This window comes from Clupea harengus, chromosome 1 (genome assembly GCF_900700415.2).
Source record: "Clupea harengus chromosome 1, Ch_v2.0.2, whole genome shotgun sequence".
In the NCBI taxonomy this organism is placed as follows: Eukaryota; Metazoa; Chordata; class Actinopteri; order Clupeiformes; family Clupeidae; genus Clupea; species Clupea harengus.
The window spans coordinates 25,113,819-25,134,700 of record NC_045152.1 but is presented as its reverse complement, the minus strand read 5'-3'; the positions used below and the strand labels follow the sequence as shown (position 1 = coordinate 25,134,700).

At 40.3% G+C, this 20,882-nt stretch overlaps 2 protein-coding genes across 2 annotated transcripts in view; both read left to right on the top strand.

The window, feature by feature from the left end:
• The first annotated feature begins 1,562 nt into the window (after nucleotides 1-1,562).
• On the top strand, nucleotides 1,563-12,363 carry cdip1 (cell death-inducing p53 target 1). Its single transcript, XM_012825954.3, has 5 exons — nucleotides 1,563-1,921; nucleotides 5,023-5,222; nucleotides 9,501-9,695; nucleotides 9,815-10,088; nucleotides 10,220-12,363. Exons 2-5 carry the CDS (start codon nucleotides 5,144-5,146, stop codon nucleotides 10,329-10,331), a joined length of 660 nt encoding a protein of 219 aa, XP_012681408.2. The 5' UTR covers nucleotides 1,563-1,921; nucleotides 5,023-5,143; the 3' UTR covers nucleotides 10,332-12,363.
• Nucleotides 12,364-20,292: 7,929 nt separating this feature from the next.
• The window catches only part of aatka (apoptosis-associated tyrosine kinase a), a 43,742-nt gene continuing 43,152 nt past the window's right edge, over nucleotides 20,293-20,882 (top strand). Inside the window, exon 1 of the mRNA XM_031573130.2 lies at nucleotides 20,293-20,882. This exon is cut by the window's right edge and continues 454 nt beyond it. The gene's annotated coding sequence lies outside the window, so the exon portion shown is untranslated.

Below are 20,882 nucleotides of genomic sequence, written 5' to 3'. Positions count from 1 at the left end.
AGGCAATAAACTAAAGGAGCTTCGAAAAGTGTAGCTTTCAGGCGGAACTGAACAATAGCTACGAGAGGCGAAGCTTTAAGAAGCAACGCACAACAAAAGCGGCTTGAGAACCGCAACAAGACACAAACCTGAAACAGGAGGCTAACTAGAGCTAGAGGCACCAAAGTGCTAGAGAACACTACCTGTCTTCTTGGGAAAAGACCAACGACCCGATAAAGTGCACAGAAACTAGTGAGGTATTTATACCCCGGCTAATACAGTTAAGTGGCAATCACACAATGCGAAACAGGTGAGGGCACACGATGAAAAAAAAGGCACGTGTGTACACAAGTAAGTCCATATATTGTCCTTTGGCCACCAGAGGCCGCCAATGTCCCAAATTGTGGCAATCGCTGCCCCAAACCATGACAGTATCCCCCTCTAAGGGCCGGCTTCCAGACGGCCCAAAGAGAACCGAAAAAGTCCATATAGGGTGGGTGGAGGGTGTCAAGGGTAAGGCAGGCAGGCAGGGACCGGGCAGAACGATTTTACACAGAAGTAATATTAGTTAATGATTAGTTAATACCAGGACCTTAATTTGTCCTTGAGTAACGATGTCTATTGCATTATGTTAATGTTGTGTCGTGTTTAATGTTGCTGTTCAATATTACTAGTACCTGAGTATGTAATCGTTAATAACGTAAAGGAATGAGATTACACATCACAAACACACATGATGTATGGGTTTTTACCAGGGTTTGGTTAAATTCCAGTAGTTTACGCAAGGTAACTAGCTAGCTAGCTAGCTCCTATACGGTGTTTGGTTAGCTTACACTAGCACCCTCACACGCATAGGCAACACAAACTCACACCCAGCGGTTTCTTATGAAACTAAACGTTACAGCTCTGGCACCTAAGACATCAGATTTATTTTATTCACCAGATTGTAGCTATCAAAATCCATAGGTAATCGATGTGTTTACATAAGAGGACTTTGTGGTTGTTGTGAGAACACTTGCAATCTATGATCGATGATGCTAGCTATGGTTAGCTTTTGCTCACCAATGAAATTGGTGAAGCATTAAGCTAAGTGACTTATCTTGTCTGTTAGCTATTTTCCGCTGGTAGCAGAGGGATAGCAACAGACATGGGTCAGCAGTCTATATAGAGACAACATACACGTGCATTTTAATTAAAATAATCAAATGCGGGGAGCTGTTGCGCAAGCAGCAGCCCCGACCAAGAACGGGTTTAAACGGCCACGTGGGACCCACGTTCGAATCCGACCCGCTGTCATTTCCTGATGCCACTCCCCACCTATTCTCTCCAGCTAATTTCCGGTCAAACCTTCATTATCCTGTCTGATTACAGGCAAAAAGCCCCCAAAAAATCTTTTAAAAAAAATAAAATAAAATCTAAAAATCGAATGCGAGGTTTTATTTAACTGCCAGAGGTGTTATCTTGTCCATTTTCCAAAACCCCATTACTTCTCTCATAGGCATTTTATTTTTTTAAACCAGAACGTGCAAAAATGCTAAACTGGCGCATATAAAATGACTATGGTCACTCCCACACTCTATTCCGGACCGCGGAAAAAACGGGATCAGGTGTTTCGCAAAGACGAGGAGATCACAGAGGTTCCCATAGGAATAAATGGAGTAAAAATCAGTGTGTCCGTTAGTTAGACGTTGTGATTGGACCAGAGAGAATATTGCATATTGAGAAACGCCTATTTTTTTTTACCGTATGGGCTCTGGTTTAGGTTTGTTTACATTTCTAGAACTTCCGCATCAGCACTGCGCAAAGCTTCATGGGACTAAGGAACATTCTGAGAATCTGTTGCTGGTAGGCCTTCAATTGACCAAGCGCGAATCTGACAATCTTCTTCTTCTACTGCTAAATAATTTAGCGAAGCCGCAAATTGCTCTTTCCACATGTGAAGGTAACTATCATGTTTTCTCTGAATTTCATTTGTGCAATTGATTAAGGGCAGAGGAAATCTGACAAAATGCTCACCGTTATGTACTTATGCACCGTTATGTTAGCTAGTGGATAGCGCTAGTAGGTTAGCGTGAACGCAAAGTAGACCGGAGCCGCTTTGATTTATGTGACACTAACTCTCTAAAATGGTGTGTGTGTTAGTGTGATGAAATCACTAATAATAATGTCTATGAAAAGTATGATATGATATTCTTAACGATAGATGCAGCATTACACTAGCTTTCCGTATGTTCCAAATGATTAATGTTATAGAAGGCTAACGCTAGTCAGAGCTAACCTTACATGAGTATCAGACTTAGATATTGGTAAAACAACAACTAGCGGGTTAACGCTGCTGCGTTCTAACGTTACCTATTGACGACCTGGATACTAACTAGGCTGGCTATTTTGGACTTTGGACAAATTATTGGTTACATAATCAAACCAGCCATCTTGTCAAGTTGATATAAATTGTTCGTCTAACCCAGGGATAGTTAGATGAACTAATCCTTAGGGACTCAGAAATTATTTTATATATCCCCGTATTATGGCGTGTGTTTAACCTACTTTTTGCAATAAGTTAGCTAGCTAACGTTTAAAAGTAACCAAATCACAGAAATGAAACTAACGACAACATATTTTAAGGTTCTCCTCACTATTTTGCACTATGCTGACGTTTATATGTTTGCTATCCAAATTGGTGTCTTGAAACATTGTTGGCTAGTTAACCTTAGCTGCCTGTGCAAAGAGTGAACAAACGAGTAATGTAAATTAGCTAGAATAAGTGTTCCGCACACTGAAAGGTTAAAGACGCCTTAACGTCCGTTGTGATTGATCAATACATTGATCAATTTATAATGCCACAATCGCTGTACGGTTCACCGTTACTGGTAAGGCTAGCTCGCTAGCTAACATAAGCTGGCTTTGCCAGTGAGTATGCGGATCTTGTAAGTATAAATAGCAAGTATTTACGTGATTAGATACACTGAACTTTCTTCTCCTTTGTAGACGTGAGCAGGCTACTGTCAGAGGGAATCCCATGCATTTGTGACATCACTAAATCTACGTCGTTGAGTTCAGTTTGCCAGTTTTATGAACTGTACTGTAATGCAAAACTTTTGCGTTGTTTTTCAGTGGCACTGATTCGATTTGCCTGTGCTTTAATTTTGGAACGCAACAAAACGTTCCCACCCAAAAAAATCGAAGTTACACTCAATGAATTGGTGAAACGGTTGAAGTGAACCTTGTCAAGCCCTTTGTGTAGCCTGCAGAAATAGTGACATTAAACACTGTAGTTTTATCGGAGAGATAGACATGTGAAATACGTGCAGAGCATGTAACGTTATAGCTATCTTTTCACACGTTCATGTTTGACTATCCTTTATATAACATTGCCGGGTAAAAATAGCTGTGCAGTGAGTAGGTTAGTCTAATTGGTCTACCTTCGCAAAAAAAGACGCCGCCATGGTTATTACAGTGATTACCGCGAGGCGAGGTCAATTCGAACGCTAGTGTTAGTTATGACCTGAATACAGAAGGTAACTTATCCGGAATGTTTAACCTACTTTACAGACTTATGACCGATTCAAAGAGGATTAAAGCGGCATATCTCGTCGATAACGACTTAAATTATCGTGTTCTAAATTGATTTAGTTCCAAAAAGGCTGTAGTAATTAATCCAAGCAATTTCGTTTATGTCGTTATGTTATCACAGTAAGCTTTTCAAAATAATAGAACATTACTTTCGAACAGACCGTGGCTTTTTTTTTTACTATGTGTTCATCTGCAGTTTTGGTTTCATAATAATGAAATATAGTACATTTAGCAGGCTACAAACACAGAGAAAACCAATGATTAAAAATATCATAGTTTAAAGTTATTTACCTTGAGTGGAAATCTATTTAACCTAAAGTAATCTGTCCTTTGCCCGTATCGTAATATAGGCAATTTTGTCAATTTTAACACCAGAATTGGCGATCATAGTACAGTCATATAATTTAGTTTACAGCTCAAACACATTTAGGTGTGCAGTACCTGTTCAACCTAGGCGTATCTGAAACATTTATAAAATTACATTTTTTTTTTTTTCATTTAGGTTTTGGAAAATATTCAGTGCCAGTTTTAAATTCATATGTAATTTAGTCATAGGCCTTAATCATTACATTTGAAAGACTAAGTATTATAGTGTTATAGAGCAGTGAATCGTTTAGAAAGAAGAATACCACCAACATTGTTGTGTGGCAATACAGTTTTTATCTATCTATCTATCTATCTATCTATCTAATCTTTCTTTAACCACTCAAAATTGAGTGGAGTGCTGCCATTGTCTTTTGAATGTATGCCCACACTTGCTGCTAGCTACCTTTCTGTGAATGCAGTGTTGCTTATATAGAGGAACAGGAATGATTTTTGTGGTTGTGCAACAGTAGCTTTTAATAGATAAGTAAGTTTGTGTGCCTTGTGAAACCTTTTCAAGATTCATACAATGTGTAGGCTTTTTCACATTCAAGTGTAAAACCATATTTCTCTGATCTTATTCAACAACAGCACAAATGTATTCTGTAGGATAATGATATTTCCGTTGGAACTGAAATATTAAAATGCGGAAATAATAACAAGTGCATGTTTGTTGAACACTGCCCTTATGATATTTCAAACATCAGGTCCCTATTTTTATTGTGTGTACAACTGTCTTTTCGTAGTTCCACGTTGGTGGAACAAGCTGCCTAGCAATACCAGAGCAGGGTTGTCCCTCTCTACCTTTAAGAAGCTCTTGAAGACCCAACTCTTCAGAGAGCACCTCCCTTCTTAACTTGCACTTCAACTAGTACTTAACTTTCACTAACAGTAATTACATTCCTGCACTTTTTTCTATTTGTTATGTAAAATAGTATTTATTGTTACACAAGGTCTCTATTGCTCGTAGCTTGATTGTTCTCTCCCTTGTATGTCGCTTTGGATAAAAGCGACTGCTAAATGCCTAAATGTAAATGTAATGTCTGCTGTTTTCTCTGTTATAATTCACTTTAGGAAGCAGCTCATTTTGTTGTATTTGAATTGCAGTAAAAAAGGTGAGATCCAGTGTACTGCATATGGCTTGGACTGTCTGCACGCTACGTCCACATACACTGACTGAACTTCAAGGTTAGGTTTGGCTGGAATTCCGTCTCCATCTACATACAGCATGTCCAGTGATCCTCCCCCTCCATATCCTGGGGGTCCCATGGCCCCATTGGTTGATGAGAAGAATGGACCTATATCAGGTAAATTAGCTGAATTTGTTAGCCTTCATTGCATCGTTTGAGTATTTCCTGAAATTTCAATTGTATAATTTTGTTTTCGTTTTGCTCAGGTGAGTGGCTATGGGTAGGTATAGGGTTGAAGTGGCACCTTAAGTGTGGGCTGCTTGGTACGGGTGTTATCATTCATCGATTCGAATCGTTAACCACTTTTAACATTTAAAGATGCGACTACATCGCTACACAGACACAGATTAACCCCTCAATGACCCGATTCTAAAGTTACGAATTGGTTGACTGAAGCTTTGCTGCTATTTCTACTTTAGGATAAATTAAGCTGCCGTGTAAGACCTAACGTTACAAGTAATTTTACTTTCGAAATAATAATGACTGCCTTTCATTCATTAATAAATCTGCAAGAATAACGTTAGGGTTATACCATTGATATATACTTCAATGGTCATGCCCATCCACAATTAACTGGTAGCAAAATAAAGTGGAACAGACACTGCGCTGTCTCCGATCGAAGATGCAACAATGTTCTGGTTACGTTGGCATTGCCAAAACAGATACCACTGTCTGATATCCCAGTTCAGTCAACAGGAAAGCCCCCTTAAGTCAGAATTCCAACTTGGGAAGTCGGACGAACTCCACCAACCTGACTTCAGAATCCAAGATGGCTGCCCCCGCTCATAAACTTTATTAGCACTTCTGTCGTATTTATGTCTCAGTCGTACACACTGTACTGTCCAACTTCTATCTGAAGACATGTTGCTATGGTGTTTGTATGCGTGTATGCTGCGTAAAGGCAGAGATATGCTTCTACGTGGCTATGCTGTTGCTTCGACGCAGTCGTGAACATTTTAAAGTTCTCCGTCGGTTGGTGGGTGTCGCAAAGCAATTCACCGCCAGAACAGTAGGGGGCGCAATTTCTTTTTCCGGCTAATCAAATTGTGAAGCTGGAAAAAAAAAGGATGGCGGACCAAACTCTGTAGATGGTCGGATATGTACATAATAGTTGTTTGTTTGACAATTTTTTCCTTCGATTTTTTTTTTTTTTTTTTTTTTTTTTTTTTTTTTTGTGTAAAAACCCTATTATTGTAACCGAAAAATACGTCTGAGGGGCTGGAGCGGGCAATGATGTAGAGGGCTCTGCGTGTATGCGGATGCGTACAACCATAAGTTAGGCTTAATGCGTTATCAACTGGTATTGCTAACATCTGGTAATATGGTAACTGGAACGCAGTCAACTTGGGTGTGAAGTAATTCCCAGCTCCCAGGTAAATGGTAGGCACCACAACCAGTAGTGTTCGTTTATTATTAATAGCCCATTCGTTTTGTTGTTAGCGTTAGAGGGGCTTTGCAAAGTTCAGCAGAGAGAGAGTCCTACAGGAGCAATTGTTCTGTCAGTTAGCATTTTGCTGGCTTAGCGGCTCTAGAACTGTTTTAAGTTATCTGGAAGTTTCAGGGTTTAACAGGTAGCTGTGCACTAAGTTGAAAGTGACTGCTGTGTAAAAAAGCTTGGGTTCAGCTGATAAGCGGCTAACCTGGAAACCGGAACTTTGATGCTACTCAATGATATCAATAACGAAGTTAGATCCGTACAAATATCAGAATGCCATAATTAAAAGGAGTATATCGGCTATTAATACAATTACCATCGCCTCCACCAACAAATGTGAGATTTTTCCTTAAATCTTGTCATTGCCTTGCCGTGTTCAGTAAAATATTAGACTGCATAAAGTTTAACCACGATAAACCTACTCATTTTGGGATTGTGGCTTGTATTTGAATGTCACATAAAATGAAATGTCATTATCAATGGTGCTTGGTGTACACAGGGTGAAGAACAAAATGTGTTTGTCGTGAAACCAGCCTACTAATAGGCCTATATCATTCAATTCACACAGCCCAAGTAGCCCTAAAAGACAACAAGCCTACATGGGTAAAGAAACGCATAGCCTACAACCCTAATGGATTTAATGGCGGTCTAATTCTGCCAAAAACAAATTCTAATCTCTCCTTAAACTACCGTTGCTAAACTACCTTTACCCCAGATGTAAGTTAAAATGTACAAAAAGCTACCTCTAGTGGCAATTTTGGGAGACAGCAACTGAAATCAACCTAATCCTGAGCTTTACAAAGTTTGCAATGGCTAAAGGCTACCATATTTAGGCTAACGTAATGTAACCCTAGCTAGTAGTAGGAGGAGGCCACCGTCCTTACAGTCATCTGACATCAAAATATAACTTTAGCGTTTTAAAAAAATATTTCTGGACTGACGTCACCATTTCAGTACATTTAAACTGCTGCTTGCACTTTGAGCATTTACAGGTGTGATTCTGTCTGTGAGTACGTTGGTGTACAGCCTCTGCTGGTTTCTTAGTCATTGAGCCATACCTAAAACCATACCATACCATACCATAAAGCACTTTGAGCTGCATTCTTTTGCATGAAAGGTGCTATATAAATAAAGTTTTATTATTATTATTACTTAATGACTGAAATCTCATAATTTTCCGTTAGGCTTATTTATTATTTCCATATATTTTTCATGGCTTGGCCAGATATTGCAATTGATATGCTGTGCCATCGTAGAAAAAATGATTGTAATTGTAATGTTGTAAAGTTTTTAATAAAGGAGTTAATGTTGACGTACGAAGGATATATAGTTTCGTTTTTTTACCATGGTATCGAATTGGATTTCAAGAATTGTGAAATTTGAGTGGTATTGGTATCGACTACTACATTTCTGGTAATTGTGACATCACAATAGAGGGGCAGACTGCAACAAAGTTTGAATGTTTTCAGCCGCTGTATCCTGCTGCCAGGGGCCATGGTACAGAAAATGTCCCATCTTCTATTTTGATTTAAAGATTGAGTCTGCGATTCTGGCTAAAGGTTGTTGCTATTTGTACTGAACAGCCAATATAAGTACACCCCTACCTTCCATACTTCTGAGGCCGGCTGATTGGCTCGCATTGTTTATGGTTTGGTCCGAGCCGCTATGTGTTTCCCATTTACAGAGCCAGGACTGTGTCGGAACACTGAAGGGTTTTCTGAGCGCACACACTAAACGGACAGCTAGAGGATTGTGAGGAGTGTATTGGATTACAGTCTCAGACAGCACCTTTTAATTCAAGATGGATCAATGAACATATATTAAACAAATCCATATTGCAGAATTATGGTAATTTTTTTATACTAGTGATAAATGGAGACTCAATCAGGCAGAGGTTGAAAAATCAGGAACAAGACTTTATTCTTCACAATGGTGCACATCAAAGGAGAGGGCATGGTTTCCTCAAGTCTTCGCTAAGACGTAAAAGAATGTAAATCTTTGCAAAGACGCAAAGAAAATAATTCCTCGACCATGCAGGCGGACACTAAGGCACTAAACAGTTGTCAGGTACAAGATCAGAAAACACTACCAGTTGTAAAATAGAGCACATACATTTTGGAGAACATGTTGGACTAATTCATAAACTTAGGAGGGAGTTTTATTTTGAAATGCCTTCTCCCTGCAAGACGGACGGCAAAATAAACAGTTGAATGCAACAGCCAAAGGCAATTCAATATGCTTCAAGTTTTATGTCATGTTCGAACCCCATTTACAGTTTCACAACTGAATACAATGCAGAATAACATAATGTGCAATTAGTTTATTTAACTTTCAGTGAGATAACAGTTATAGATCCAGCTATGGCATGAAAGTCATCGTCAAGCAAACCTCACTGTGGTCGTCAATTTACCTAATCACATATCTGACACCAAACATATGGGACATGAAGCAGTGGTAGTGAGTTTGACCGACTGTGCATGACTTTATACCACCATCAGGTGGCCAGAAGAAGTGGAATTTAACATGAAGACTACAATTTTATGCAGAAATTCTTCTGTAAATCAACAGAATATGCAGCATTGTGAATCGCAACAAACTGGAGGCACTGTCATGCTCTGTGTCTCTCTTCCATCCCCCGCTCTCTGTCGCGTAGATATTGAGTTCTGAGGATGTGTCATCACGTTGTTGTCCATTATGGACTTCTGTGACAGATCAATTTTCTCAATGGGAAAATATGTGGCAGCACTGCAGCCCCTGGGCTATTCTCCAGAACCAGTAGCAGGTTGTATCCATCGAGTACATCTAAATCTGGAAAACGGCCATCGAGATCCTGAGTGACACTATCCCTAGAAGAAACCAGTTCATTAAAAGGGAGGCATTCCATTATCCAGTAGAAATTACCCCAGTTTAGCCTACTAAATGGATAATAATGTTGCATTAACATTTAATTTGTCCTGCAGGTTCCGCCCCTGTGACCTCAGGTCCAATTCAGGGTCAGCCCCAGCCCCAGGGTCAGCCCCAGGGTCAGGGTCAGCCCCCGCTCCAGCCCCCAGACTATGGCCCACCTCCATACGAGTCGTCTTTTCACCCAGGCTTTGTGCCGCCTCATGTCCCCGGGGATGGACCAGGACCAATACCTATGCCACACCTACATGGTATGTCTGCCAAAACTACACTGTCAAAACACTATAGTCTGGTTCCCTAGCAAGTTCACAATCATGTATTGCCTTGCCTAGTATGTAACACAATCCTAACTGATTTCCACTTGTTACAGGTGGCTATTATCCATCACCAAGTCATTATCCACAGATGATGCCAGGGCAGTTTGGTCCTGCGCCCTGTCGCTTTGGCCCTGCTGGAGGGCACACAGCCACAGTTATTGCCCCTCCTGGGGCAACCACAACAGTGACGGTCCTTCAGGGTGAGATGTTCCAGGCCAGTCCAGTGCAGACAGTGTGTCCACACTGCCAGCAGGCCATCATCACACGCATTAGCCATGACGTCGGCCTCATGAACTCACTTTTCTGCCTGTTCTGCTTCTTCGTGGGGTAAGTGGCCCAGCGGTTTCCATGGAGTTGATTTATTTTTTGTAAGCCCTCAGCACAGTGATTTTGAGTGTATGGCGTTTTTTTTTTTTTGCTCAGCGTATGTGTACGTGTTTCTTTTTCATTCACTCTAGGTGTGATCTGGGATGCTGCTTGATACCATGTCTGATTGATGACCTGAAGGATGTAACGCACACGTGCCCCTGCTGCAACGGATACATCTACACATACAAGCGCATATGCTAACAATGTCCAATCAGATCCGCTACAGAATCATCACAGCTCATCCCCGTGGGTGTTGTAGCCCTCATTGAAGTACGATATTGTGTTTCAGGAAACCCCCTTCGGTAGCAACGTGTCCATTTCCAGTGTATATTTTGCATTGTATTTTGTATATACTTGCAGGAATCACTGATATACTGTATGTACTTAATTTTACTTTAGCTGAGACCTCAAATACTGGACTGAGAATGACTAACAGTAGACTTAAGTGATCAGGCCTAGAAAAACCTTTGCACAATAATATATTTTTAAGCGGCTGTTATATAAGCTTTAAGTGGATATCGGTGTCTTAGCAAGTTACTGCAAAATGAGCAGGACTGGATTGGTCACTTAAGGAGTAATCTGTGAAATGTGTTGTTGATGATCAGAAAATGCAGGTCAGTATTGTTTTATTTCAATTATTTTAACTTTGATTTTAACATGTTGCGTAGAGACTAAGTCTGTAAATATATGATATGTTAATGTTTTGTGTGTGTTGTCGTTGTTATCGTCATACCATTTTTCCATTGTTATTTGCTGCACAGTGAACACTTTATTAACACAATTTCTCGGACAGATTGCTATGAATTCTCTGTTTAGTTCTTATTGATTGGATCAGATCAGGTATGAGTATAATAGTTCCCAAACATCTGTTATAACGGCATCAAAGAGCTTTTTCTTACAGACATTTCTCTAAATTACATGATCGTTGATATGAATAATAAACCCGTTTGATGAAATGCTCCTGCAAACTGTGCTCAATGTAATTGGAAAGTACACTTTAGGCCAGTGAGTTCTCGTCATAGTGCTTCAGCCGGTTCCCAGATGGAATCAACCCTTAGAGGAAAAGTTCAATGATGGAGGTCAGCTGAAGAAAACAAAATGTCTTCATTGTACTCCGCTTCTTTACCGTTTTTGTTGATACTTTGACCTTGGGATGTTGTCAGGAGCTTATAAGAGATTTCTTTTAAAAACCCAAGTGTGCTTGACTAAGTTTGAATGTTTTAATTGTCTTTTAAAATGGCACATTGTATGTGAAGGTCTTTACTATGTTGTTTGCTTTAAAAAAAAAAAAAACAGTTCCCTCCTCTGGTTTTGTGCTAGCATTGTGGTGTTGCGCTATAATCCAACAGTGCAGATGTCCCTTTTCAAAGAGTCTTTATTTAATCAAAGCACTCTTGTCTGAACCTGTACACTGCTTTCAGTGATTTATTCCCTGTGTTCCTTACCATGTTTTGAGTGTTCTGTTACTTGCAGCTCAATAGTCAGAGCAAATATACATTTTGTTGTAGTTATGAATTGACCCACTGTAATTATCTTTGTCTACAATTGAGTACATACTTAATATGCAGTTTAAGTAAGGTTTACATGGCAGGGCTTGAAGCACCGATCTTTTTCTTGTTTTTTTTTTCTCTCTCTCTTTTAGATTGTACTACCAAAATAAGTGACTTGTGTGTAAAGTTTTGGACATCAGATACAAGTTTAGATGACTGCGGTAACCATTGTTATGCATATGGGAGTAAATATAAGCCAAAAGTGGAGTTGAGAAAAGATGAGCCATGATCTTAGCCTCGGGGTGTGCAGCAGTGACTGCTACAACCTCAGTGCCAATGGATGTGCATGAATCTAATGGAAGTTCTCAAGAATTATGTTGAAACCTTTGATAATGAGCAGCTTGCACGCAGCTTTCAATTGCAGAAGCAAATATTTGAAGTTTTGGGACCCACCTAATTTGTGCCATGTGGCAGCAAAAAAAATAAGATCAGAGTTGGGTTGGAGTCTTCTTTTTAACAGTTCTAAAATTTGACAGTTGGTAAATACTATCACACTGTACTGTTCTTAATGATGAAATGGGTACCGGGTACATCTGCATCCCTTGTGCCCCTATATCGCCAGCTCTAACTATACCAGTGCATGCAAGCTACAATTGTATGCAAGGTATTGGGCGACCCTGTGCAAAACATGTTGTTGAGTTTTGAAATGGAAAGAAATAAATGCAACCCCTGCAGTGAACAGACCTTTATTTTCACTCTCTTCCTAGCAGATCACTGCAAGTTCTAAGGATCATTTTTGACTTCTTTTAAGCTGCAATTTCCTGACTGATTGCATGACATTTGCATCTAGAGCTTCTTGATATTTAGTGGAATCCATTATTCCCTCGATCTGAACGGTTCCTGTGTCACTGGCTGTCCCAAAGCAGAATAGATCTACCCACGTGCTTAGCAACTGGCAAAGGGCTCTTTGCATCTGATGGTGCTCCTTGTTTCTCTTAACATACCTTTGCTGATTGTGGTCACACAACTCCATTTTTACATAATCTGTCCACAACACTTCATTCCAAAATAACCCGGGCTGATCTAGGTTGCTTTTTAAACTTCAGACATTGACATGACTGGTTAAGGTTCCCTCTGATGACCCTTCCACTTAGACCATATTTGTGCAAGCAGCACTACACAGTGGAGAGGTGCGCCACCACACCTGTCAGCTAAATCTTCATGTAGGTTATTTGCATCGTTGAGGCGTTCGCTTCGCCTGCCAAGCAGACATGCAGTTAATCAAACATTTGTACCCAACTATGTATTGAGGGCAAACCATTTGAAATTTAATGACAACATTAATCCTATCATGGATGTGTTACACTTAACACCCAAATGCGCCATTTCATTGTTATCTTGCCTGCACTAGTTTGTTGCATCTGAAAGGCTTAAATCATCTTCATTTGTTTTTTAAAACTGTCTGTCATAAAAAAAATTACAGAGATTAATCTTAATCCTGCCAGTTATGGTTTAGTGAGGGTGTAGTCATGCAACAAAATGGACTAGCAGGTGACCTATCCTGCTTCTATTTAATATTAAAACTGTCATTCTATTTAAGTAATCCCCAGATTAAACATCTCACCTATGAGGAACAACAACATGTCCTTCAATGGCCCTCCAATTTGTTCTTTTTAACCAAATAGATGACACGATAGTCCCTCACTGTTCAAACTGTAGAGGATATACAATCTGGCTGTCGCTGGGCAACATTCACTATTCATTTGCATGTGATTTGCTTTGCCCAACTTTTTTCACATAGACAAACTGACTCATGACTACTATCACAGTTACCTGCCTTCTTAAAAAATTAATGGAATACAGAACCTTCTGTCACGTGTATGTGAGTAGGCTTTGGCAACCATGGCAACCATGTGTGAACCAGAACATAACAGGACTAAAGTAAACCCCTTCTTGAAACAATAAAGGGAAAACGTGGAAGATGGTAATGTTTTAAGAGGAGACGCAAAAGTTGTTTGAAAGCTGAATGTTTATTTTTTTCTTAGACAACTTTTATTCATTATTTTGCAGAAGCAAACATTTTCACGCCTCCTTTTCACAAGCCTGACATAATCTGTCTAGCCAGGGTTTTTTGTCAGCCTCAGTGGTTAAATAGAACTGGCTGCAATCATTCAATTGCTGATGTTCAATTTGACAGCAGACATCGCCTTGGGTATCTACCCCTCCATTTCAGGTGTGGTGTACCAGCAAAAGGAGTGCCGAGCGAAAAAGTATATAAATGCTTATGAGTGTTTTTAGGCAGCTCTGAATTGGCTGGAAACTGGTTCAGCCTCTGGTAGTGTCCCATCCCCACACACGATCTTTTGGTTCACTTTCTAAATGGTATGGATTCTCAATAAGGCCTACAGCAGCATATTTAATTTATTAGTCAAAATCATTATTTAATGTTACACAGCATGCGTCTACACACAAAGCAAAAGTCACATGGGTAATCTGATCTTGCTCTGCCTATTCCCGCTGATACTGGATGATACAAAATATGTACATTAACTTCAAACTAGTGTCACTATCTAAGTGCTACTAAACTGAAATGTATACATTCCAATATTTTTTTATATTGAACCAGAGACAATACAATTCAATGTTATTTATAAAGCGGCAAAACAATACAATAGTCTCAAGGTGCAGGAATATCTGCTCATCAGAGGTGGGCGCTGCTTGGAGCAGCCGGGTAGAGAGGTAGGGATAGAGGAAGGGGGAGGGAGGGGCTGTGAGAGACAAGGTGTATGGGAATTTTATAGATGTCTAGTTTTGATGAGTTATGTTGGCTGTCTTGGTGCATGGGGATTTTAGTTATACAAGAATACCCAGGATGGCAGGATGCAATGACAGTGTCCAACTGGCTGGCGACAGCTGCAACACGTACCACATACTGTATCCAGCATCTGCGAGATCACTCCTTCACACCACAACATGCGCTGTCTGTAACCCACTCCTGCTAAACAACATGGCTGACAAGAAGTATGAAGAATGTTGCAACAAGTGTCGGTTTTGTTCATGCATTATTCATGACTATGGGATGCCCTAAAGAGGAATGTCTTTAGTCTAGATTTAAAGATGGGAAGGGTGTCTGTTTCTCGGATGGAAGCAGAAAGATTATTTCACAGGAGGAGGGGATTGATAGAAGATGGCTCTGCCTCCGATATTCTTGGAATTACCTGCTGGAGACCTGCTCTCTGGGAACGAAGTGGTCTTGGTGGGCAGTAGGGGACAACAAATTCCTTAAAGTAAGAAATCTGTGAAAATGTAAAATCATCTTTTTAGCTCTGAGATTTGTCGACGTGTTTATAGTTACCAGATATCAGCGATAAAATGCAACAAGTGCTGTCTCCTTTGCAAAGGATGTCCATGAGCTCATGATCATGCCGTGTTCCTCTCTCCTCCTCACACATCACAGCTTCTGAGTGTTCCATAAGGTGAGTCTCACTATTTGCATGGTCAGAAATGCAGAGGCTAGCAGGTGAGACCTGAGTGTGGGATGTGGCGATACAGTCTGACAGATGCTACCCTAAAAAAAATTGTGTGTGGGTGGGTGGTGGTGGTGGTAGGAGGGGGGTGTACTATATTTTCTGAAATCTCTGAAGCTGTGTCTCTTATGCCCCCAATTCACTTATTGTGCTTTTCATTTTCCTCTCTCTGCAGGCGGGGTGCAGGAATCCAAAACAACAAATTGTGTTCCTTCAAATCTGAAACAACGCATGGCTTTTGGTTTATAATAAAGCCACTCGCTGCTTGGTTGGCTATACTGATATGAGTCGGTATTATGCTCTCTGCAGTGGGGTCAACAAAATATTTTACAGGACTTTGTGCGAAAGGATAAATCACTTCCCTCCTTTGACACCAGAGTGAACTTGAACCAATAAGAGGTTCAAGGCAACTGAAAGGCTGATTCATTTTGGTCGCTCCATACTGCCACCATGTGTTTTCTCTCATAAATGAAAGGTTCAGGCCGTCTGTCATTACAGTATATGACAGTACATATCATTCTACCAGTGTTATGACAGTACACTGAAGCACTTTGGTTACAAAATATGCTTAGAACATTAGGATAAGTAATTTGAGTTTACTGAAGTAACTTTGGGAGTTGTGTTTCAGCCCTGCTGATTAAACACACCTTCTTGGGAGTGGCTCTTTTCTTTGAGATTCATATTTCAATGTAAAATAGGCAGCTTCACCCTCTTCCTACTCATGCTGAGGTTAAATGTTAATACAAATGTTTTTTTTCCCACAAGAAATTACAAACACAAATGACCTCTTTAGGTCAACTGACAGCTTGTTATATTCCAGAAATGCCAGATATCTGGCGTGTTCCATTACCGTAAACAGGAATACTCTAAATGTTTGTCACTTCTCTGGATCTCTCATTGTCCATATGCCAATCGGTCCCAAAGTCTATGCGCTGTTTTTGTCTTATGCTGCAGCCTGTAATCCTTTTTTGCCCTGCAATTGAGATGGTAGAGATGGAAAGCAGTGGAGTCCATAGAGCACTTGAACGGGTCGGGGTTATCTAGTCTTACTTGGGTTAGTATCTAGTCTTCTTCATGCCTATTGGTACATAGGCCAGCCCTAAGGAGCACCACTGTTGGTCTTCTTCATGCCTATTGGCACATAGGCCAGCCCTAAGGAGCACCACTGTTGTCAGTTGCAAGCGTGGAGCTTGTCCCCGAGTCCAACCCAAAGCTATCCTTTCCCTCTCATATGATCTTCTCCGTGTTTCTCTTGATCTCCCTCTTTTTCTCCGTCTGTCTGGAGTCCATCTGGTATGGCATCTTGAGTCATTCTCTGGACTTGCCCACTTAATCGGCATCGCCTGCATTTGATTATAAATAGACATTGTGGTGTTGGTTCAGCAATTTAGTTCTTGGTTGAATATGATGTTTGGCCAGAATATCAGAATACGTCATTAGCATCTAATCTGGAAAACGTTCAGTTTGTCACAGATAGACTTTGTGACCTTCCACGATACTGCACCATAAAGAAGTACTCCTACGACTCCCTTGATCTGGAGTTTCATGGGCGTTTCAAGGTTTGGAGACTTCCGTATGTTTCTCAGTGCTGCCAAAGCTCTTTTTGCTTCATTGATTCTGTGTCACATCTTTCTCTGAGATGCCATCTGATGTTATTTTGCTTCCCGGAACTCATCTTTTTCCTCTACTTGTCTTTCGTTAATCATCAATGCCTGATGTTGTTTAGCGTCTACTTTCATCACCTTGGTCTTGTTGGTATTAATCATGAGGCCAATCTGTTGTGCAGTGGCTGCAAGATCTGCTCGATTATATATTTATGTCTTGAAATCTTTGTGAGATTAATGCTCATGTCATCAGCATAATCTAGGTCTCTTTTTCCCTTTTTTCAATAGATATATTTTTTCCCCTCATCCAGTCTATACATATGATAGGATGCATCAGTTATGTGTCCACTTCTGCTCCTGTCTGTCTGGTCTGTCCATCATATGCTAGAATCTCCAAAGTGCTGGTCTGTGTGATGCCTTGGCACTTTTTGAGGTCTGGTTTTATAGGCAACTAATTTTGGTACCATCCTCAAATAAATTGTGATAGCATGTGGTCATGTGAAGGACAGATAAACACCTGTGTCTTTCCCATGTAGTTCTGTGTACCGGGCTGGAATACCCTGCAAAAATGGAAGAAAAGCTTACACAGCATGACATTGCCAGCTATACTGCCAAAAGACACCAGTTAGTGTGTTGCCAAGCTTCTATCAGGGTCAACTAGCCCAGTTGGTGGTGTTTGCAAGGTTTTAGCACTCCTTTTCGGTAGTTAGCGTGCTAGTTTTGGAACAGAACTCCTTATTGCTGCTTTAAAGTAAAAATCGAATCTGCTCACGATGGACCTTTTCAAAAGCCTGCTTGTTCTTTCCTAAGCACTCGGTTCATTTCGGATGTTATTCTGTCAAAGAGTGTTCTATGAAGTGACACAGTTTTTCCTCTCCAGTTATTGCAGTCTTCTAGAGCTCCTTTCTTTGGTAGCTTTACGATTAACATTCCAGTCTGCCTCCCATATTCTCTGCAGTATGGTTGTAAGGACTTAGTAAGGGCTGTTAAAGCCTCTTCTGCTTTCAACATTTCTGGATGGGTTCTGTCTACCTCAGGTGCCTTGCCATTCTTGAGACTTTTTAATAGTTTTTGTTGTTTCTTCTAAGTTAGGCAGTTCACTATTTCTATCTAAAGTTCTGTCTTTTTCTTCAATGTCAGCTTCAATCACAGGATCATCTCTGTTTAAGATTGTCAAGATCACAGGATCTTCTCTGTTTCAGATTGTCAAGATCACAGGATCTTCTCTGTTAAAGATTGTCAAGATCAAGTTCAAGCTCATTTTGTAGCTTGCTGAATCTAATGCGTAGTTCAATCTAGAACAAGTCTTTTCTGCTGGTTCTTGCTACTAAGTTTTTGCTACTAATCGTTCCCATCACTAGATTATAATCGCTTCCAACATCAGGACTATAAGCACACACATCTTGAAGGCTACTTCTCCATCTCCTGTTGATTATAATGTGGTCTATTTGATTATGGGTATATCCCGCTGGTTTTATGTTTCATGTTCTTTTATGGAATTCTTTATGTTGGAGGATAGTTCTGCCGATAACTAGATGGTTTTCCACACACAAATCTATGAGTCTTCCTCCATTGTTGTTCATGCTGCCACAACCATATTCACCCATTTTCTTTCCTGCTGTCCTCTATGCCAGCTTTTTTTTTTCATTTAAATCAACAAGCAGAACATCATGGTGGGTCAGAGTTTCTTAGAGCTTGTCATAGAATACGTACTTCTCATTCTCTTCTGAATCACCAGTTGATGCATAGCAGGTTATGATGGATCCTTGTCAAGTATGCAACATGGTGTCCTGATGCAGTCTGTCTCATACTGTCTTGATCCATCTTGTGTCTGATACACAAAGCAAGTTGATCCTGTTGTTTTCCATCTCTTTGATTACTTATGCCAGTTCTCAGGTTGTGTACATTCCAACAACAAATCCTACGCAATTGTTTTTGGCTTGAAGATGACCACTTTTTGGATGTTAGCTCCTTAAACCCTAAAAATGGAGGGTTGTAGTTGCCCTTCCCCTAGGCGCAGGTTCCACCAATTCCACAGTTCCTTTCGCCACCGTCTCTCAGCTACCAAAATATTTCCAGGGCCACTGTGACTTGCTGATCTAATGGAGTCTACATGGTGCCTTAATGTCAGTAGTATTTTTCAGATATGATCAAATGTATTTTAAAGACATATGTTCATACATTCAAGTGTGGAAACAGTGTAGCTAACTAGCCACTTAGTGCTGAGCCCACTCTCCTTCACTCTCTGCTCCACACACTAGAAGTTTACATGTAGGGGCCAAGTTTGCACAGTACTGCCCTCTAGTGGACAAATCTGCTGAATGCCTAAAATGGTCAACAGAAAGCTGCAGTATTTCTGAAGGATCAGCTGCAAAGAATGTAAGCAGAACATTAAAATTGTACCTGATTTGGGCAGAATGTCCTCTGACAGAAATTGATCACCACAGTAAATTCATTTGAATATTCTCCACAGAGGATCCAAAACTAACTTGAAATCCACATACTGTGGTCATGTATGTAACACCTCAAATTGTTCTATGTTTCGAAAATGTCCTGTGGTTGTTAATGGTTGTTTGGAGCACTGACAGTAAGCATGTTTAGCTTGGTAGCTGCCCATGGTCTTGGATGCCTTTAGCAGAGATTGTGTGTAAGTGATGTCTGCTGACACCCTCTTTGGATAAGGTAATGTGAGCTTAGAGCTACTAATGAAAAGGAGGAGAATGGGGATGCGGTGGGATACTTGCTGTGGTGGACAGATAAGGAGTATTAAATCTCCTAGAAAGTGGAAAATGGGCGAGTGACGTCTCGTCTGTCAATCATCTTCCCAATTACAATCGTTGTTGGTATTACATCAAGAGAGTGGAAGACACTCTCATATGTGACTGTTTCTTAAAGTTCAGACAAGGTGAGGGACTACTGGAATACTGGAAAAGTGGTTGAAACCATCTTGCTGTGGGTGAAGGACATCAGAGTAAGTGACATTAGGGGTAATAGAGGCTCTCATTGACTCCACTTTATCAGTAAAATAAGATAAAACCTTTTCACAATCAGCTTAACTATCGACTGGGGCCCAATGAGGGGTTGGATTTACGAGCTGATCAACAGTCTTAAATAAAAATCACATCCTTAACCATGTTGTTATAGTGTAATAATAGCTCTCTCCTAATATTGCAATGTATTTAGAGACTGCTTTCTTTCCTACATTCCCTTTTACAGCTGCGAATATTTCTTTCTGAGATTCTAATCTTAAGAGGTTCAATAACATTTATTAAAGACAAACATTGAAATGAAACGGTCGGCCAGATTATTGGTGTGGGACGGGTGTGTAAACTTTAACTATCAAATCATGCATAGAACTTTGAGACGCCTTGCTCGTTAAATATGCGAGTGCACGTGGAGCTGAGTGTGACCGTGTTAAAAACAGGTGGTTCACAGCTAAAAACTGTACTTTTAAACTGTATATTTGTGGTCAGATACAATCATATCCAGTAATTCCACAAAGGATGTTTTTACACCCAGGGTTAAAACAAGGTCCAATGTATGACCACGGCTAAGTGGTGGTCTGCACACATACTGATTGAAGTTAAAATAATTAAATTAATTGGTGCTAATAGTGAGTTTCAACAAAACTTTGTCTATTACCACCAAATTATTGAACCTTTAAATGGGTGTTGGTGGTCTTCCAGTTGATGATTGAGGTGATAAAAGAAACCAAAATGTAGTTCATAGTAGCAACAATCATAAAAATAGAAATAGGAAATGACAGAACCTGGACAAATCAGAACTGTTACTACGCCTGTCAGATTACAAATGTGCTATCTGGACAGCAATTCAGCAAAAATCGGTGAGTTTTCGTTTGGTTCCTCTCTGCAAGATGGCGCTCTCACTGTGCGCAGTCTACCAGAGCAATACCCAGTTCCCATCCAATTCATTAGTCTGCGGCTGGCGTAATGAAGGGACTGCGGCTTATGGAAAAGAGTGCGGCGGGAACTCTGCATGCAATACGATTTAACTCACCTAGCCTCCACGGAGGAAAGTGACTTAGGTGATAAAAGTAATCTTACAGTGAGTTGCAGTGGATATCTGTGCCAAATGTTTGATGCACGGACAAGGATGGTAATGTTTTAAATA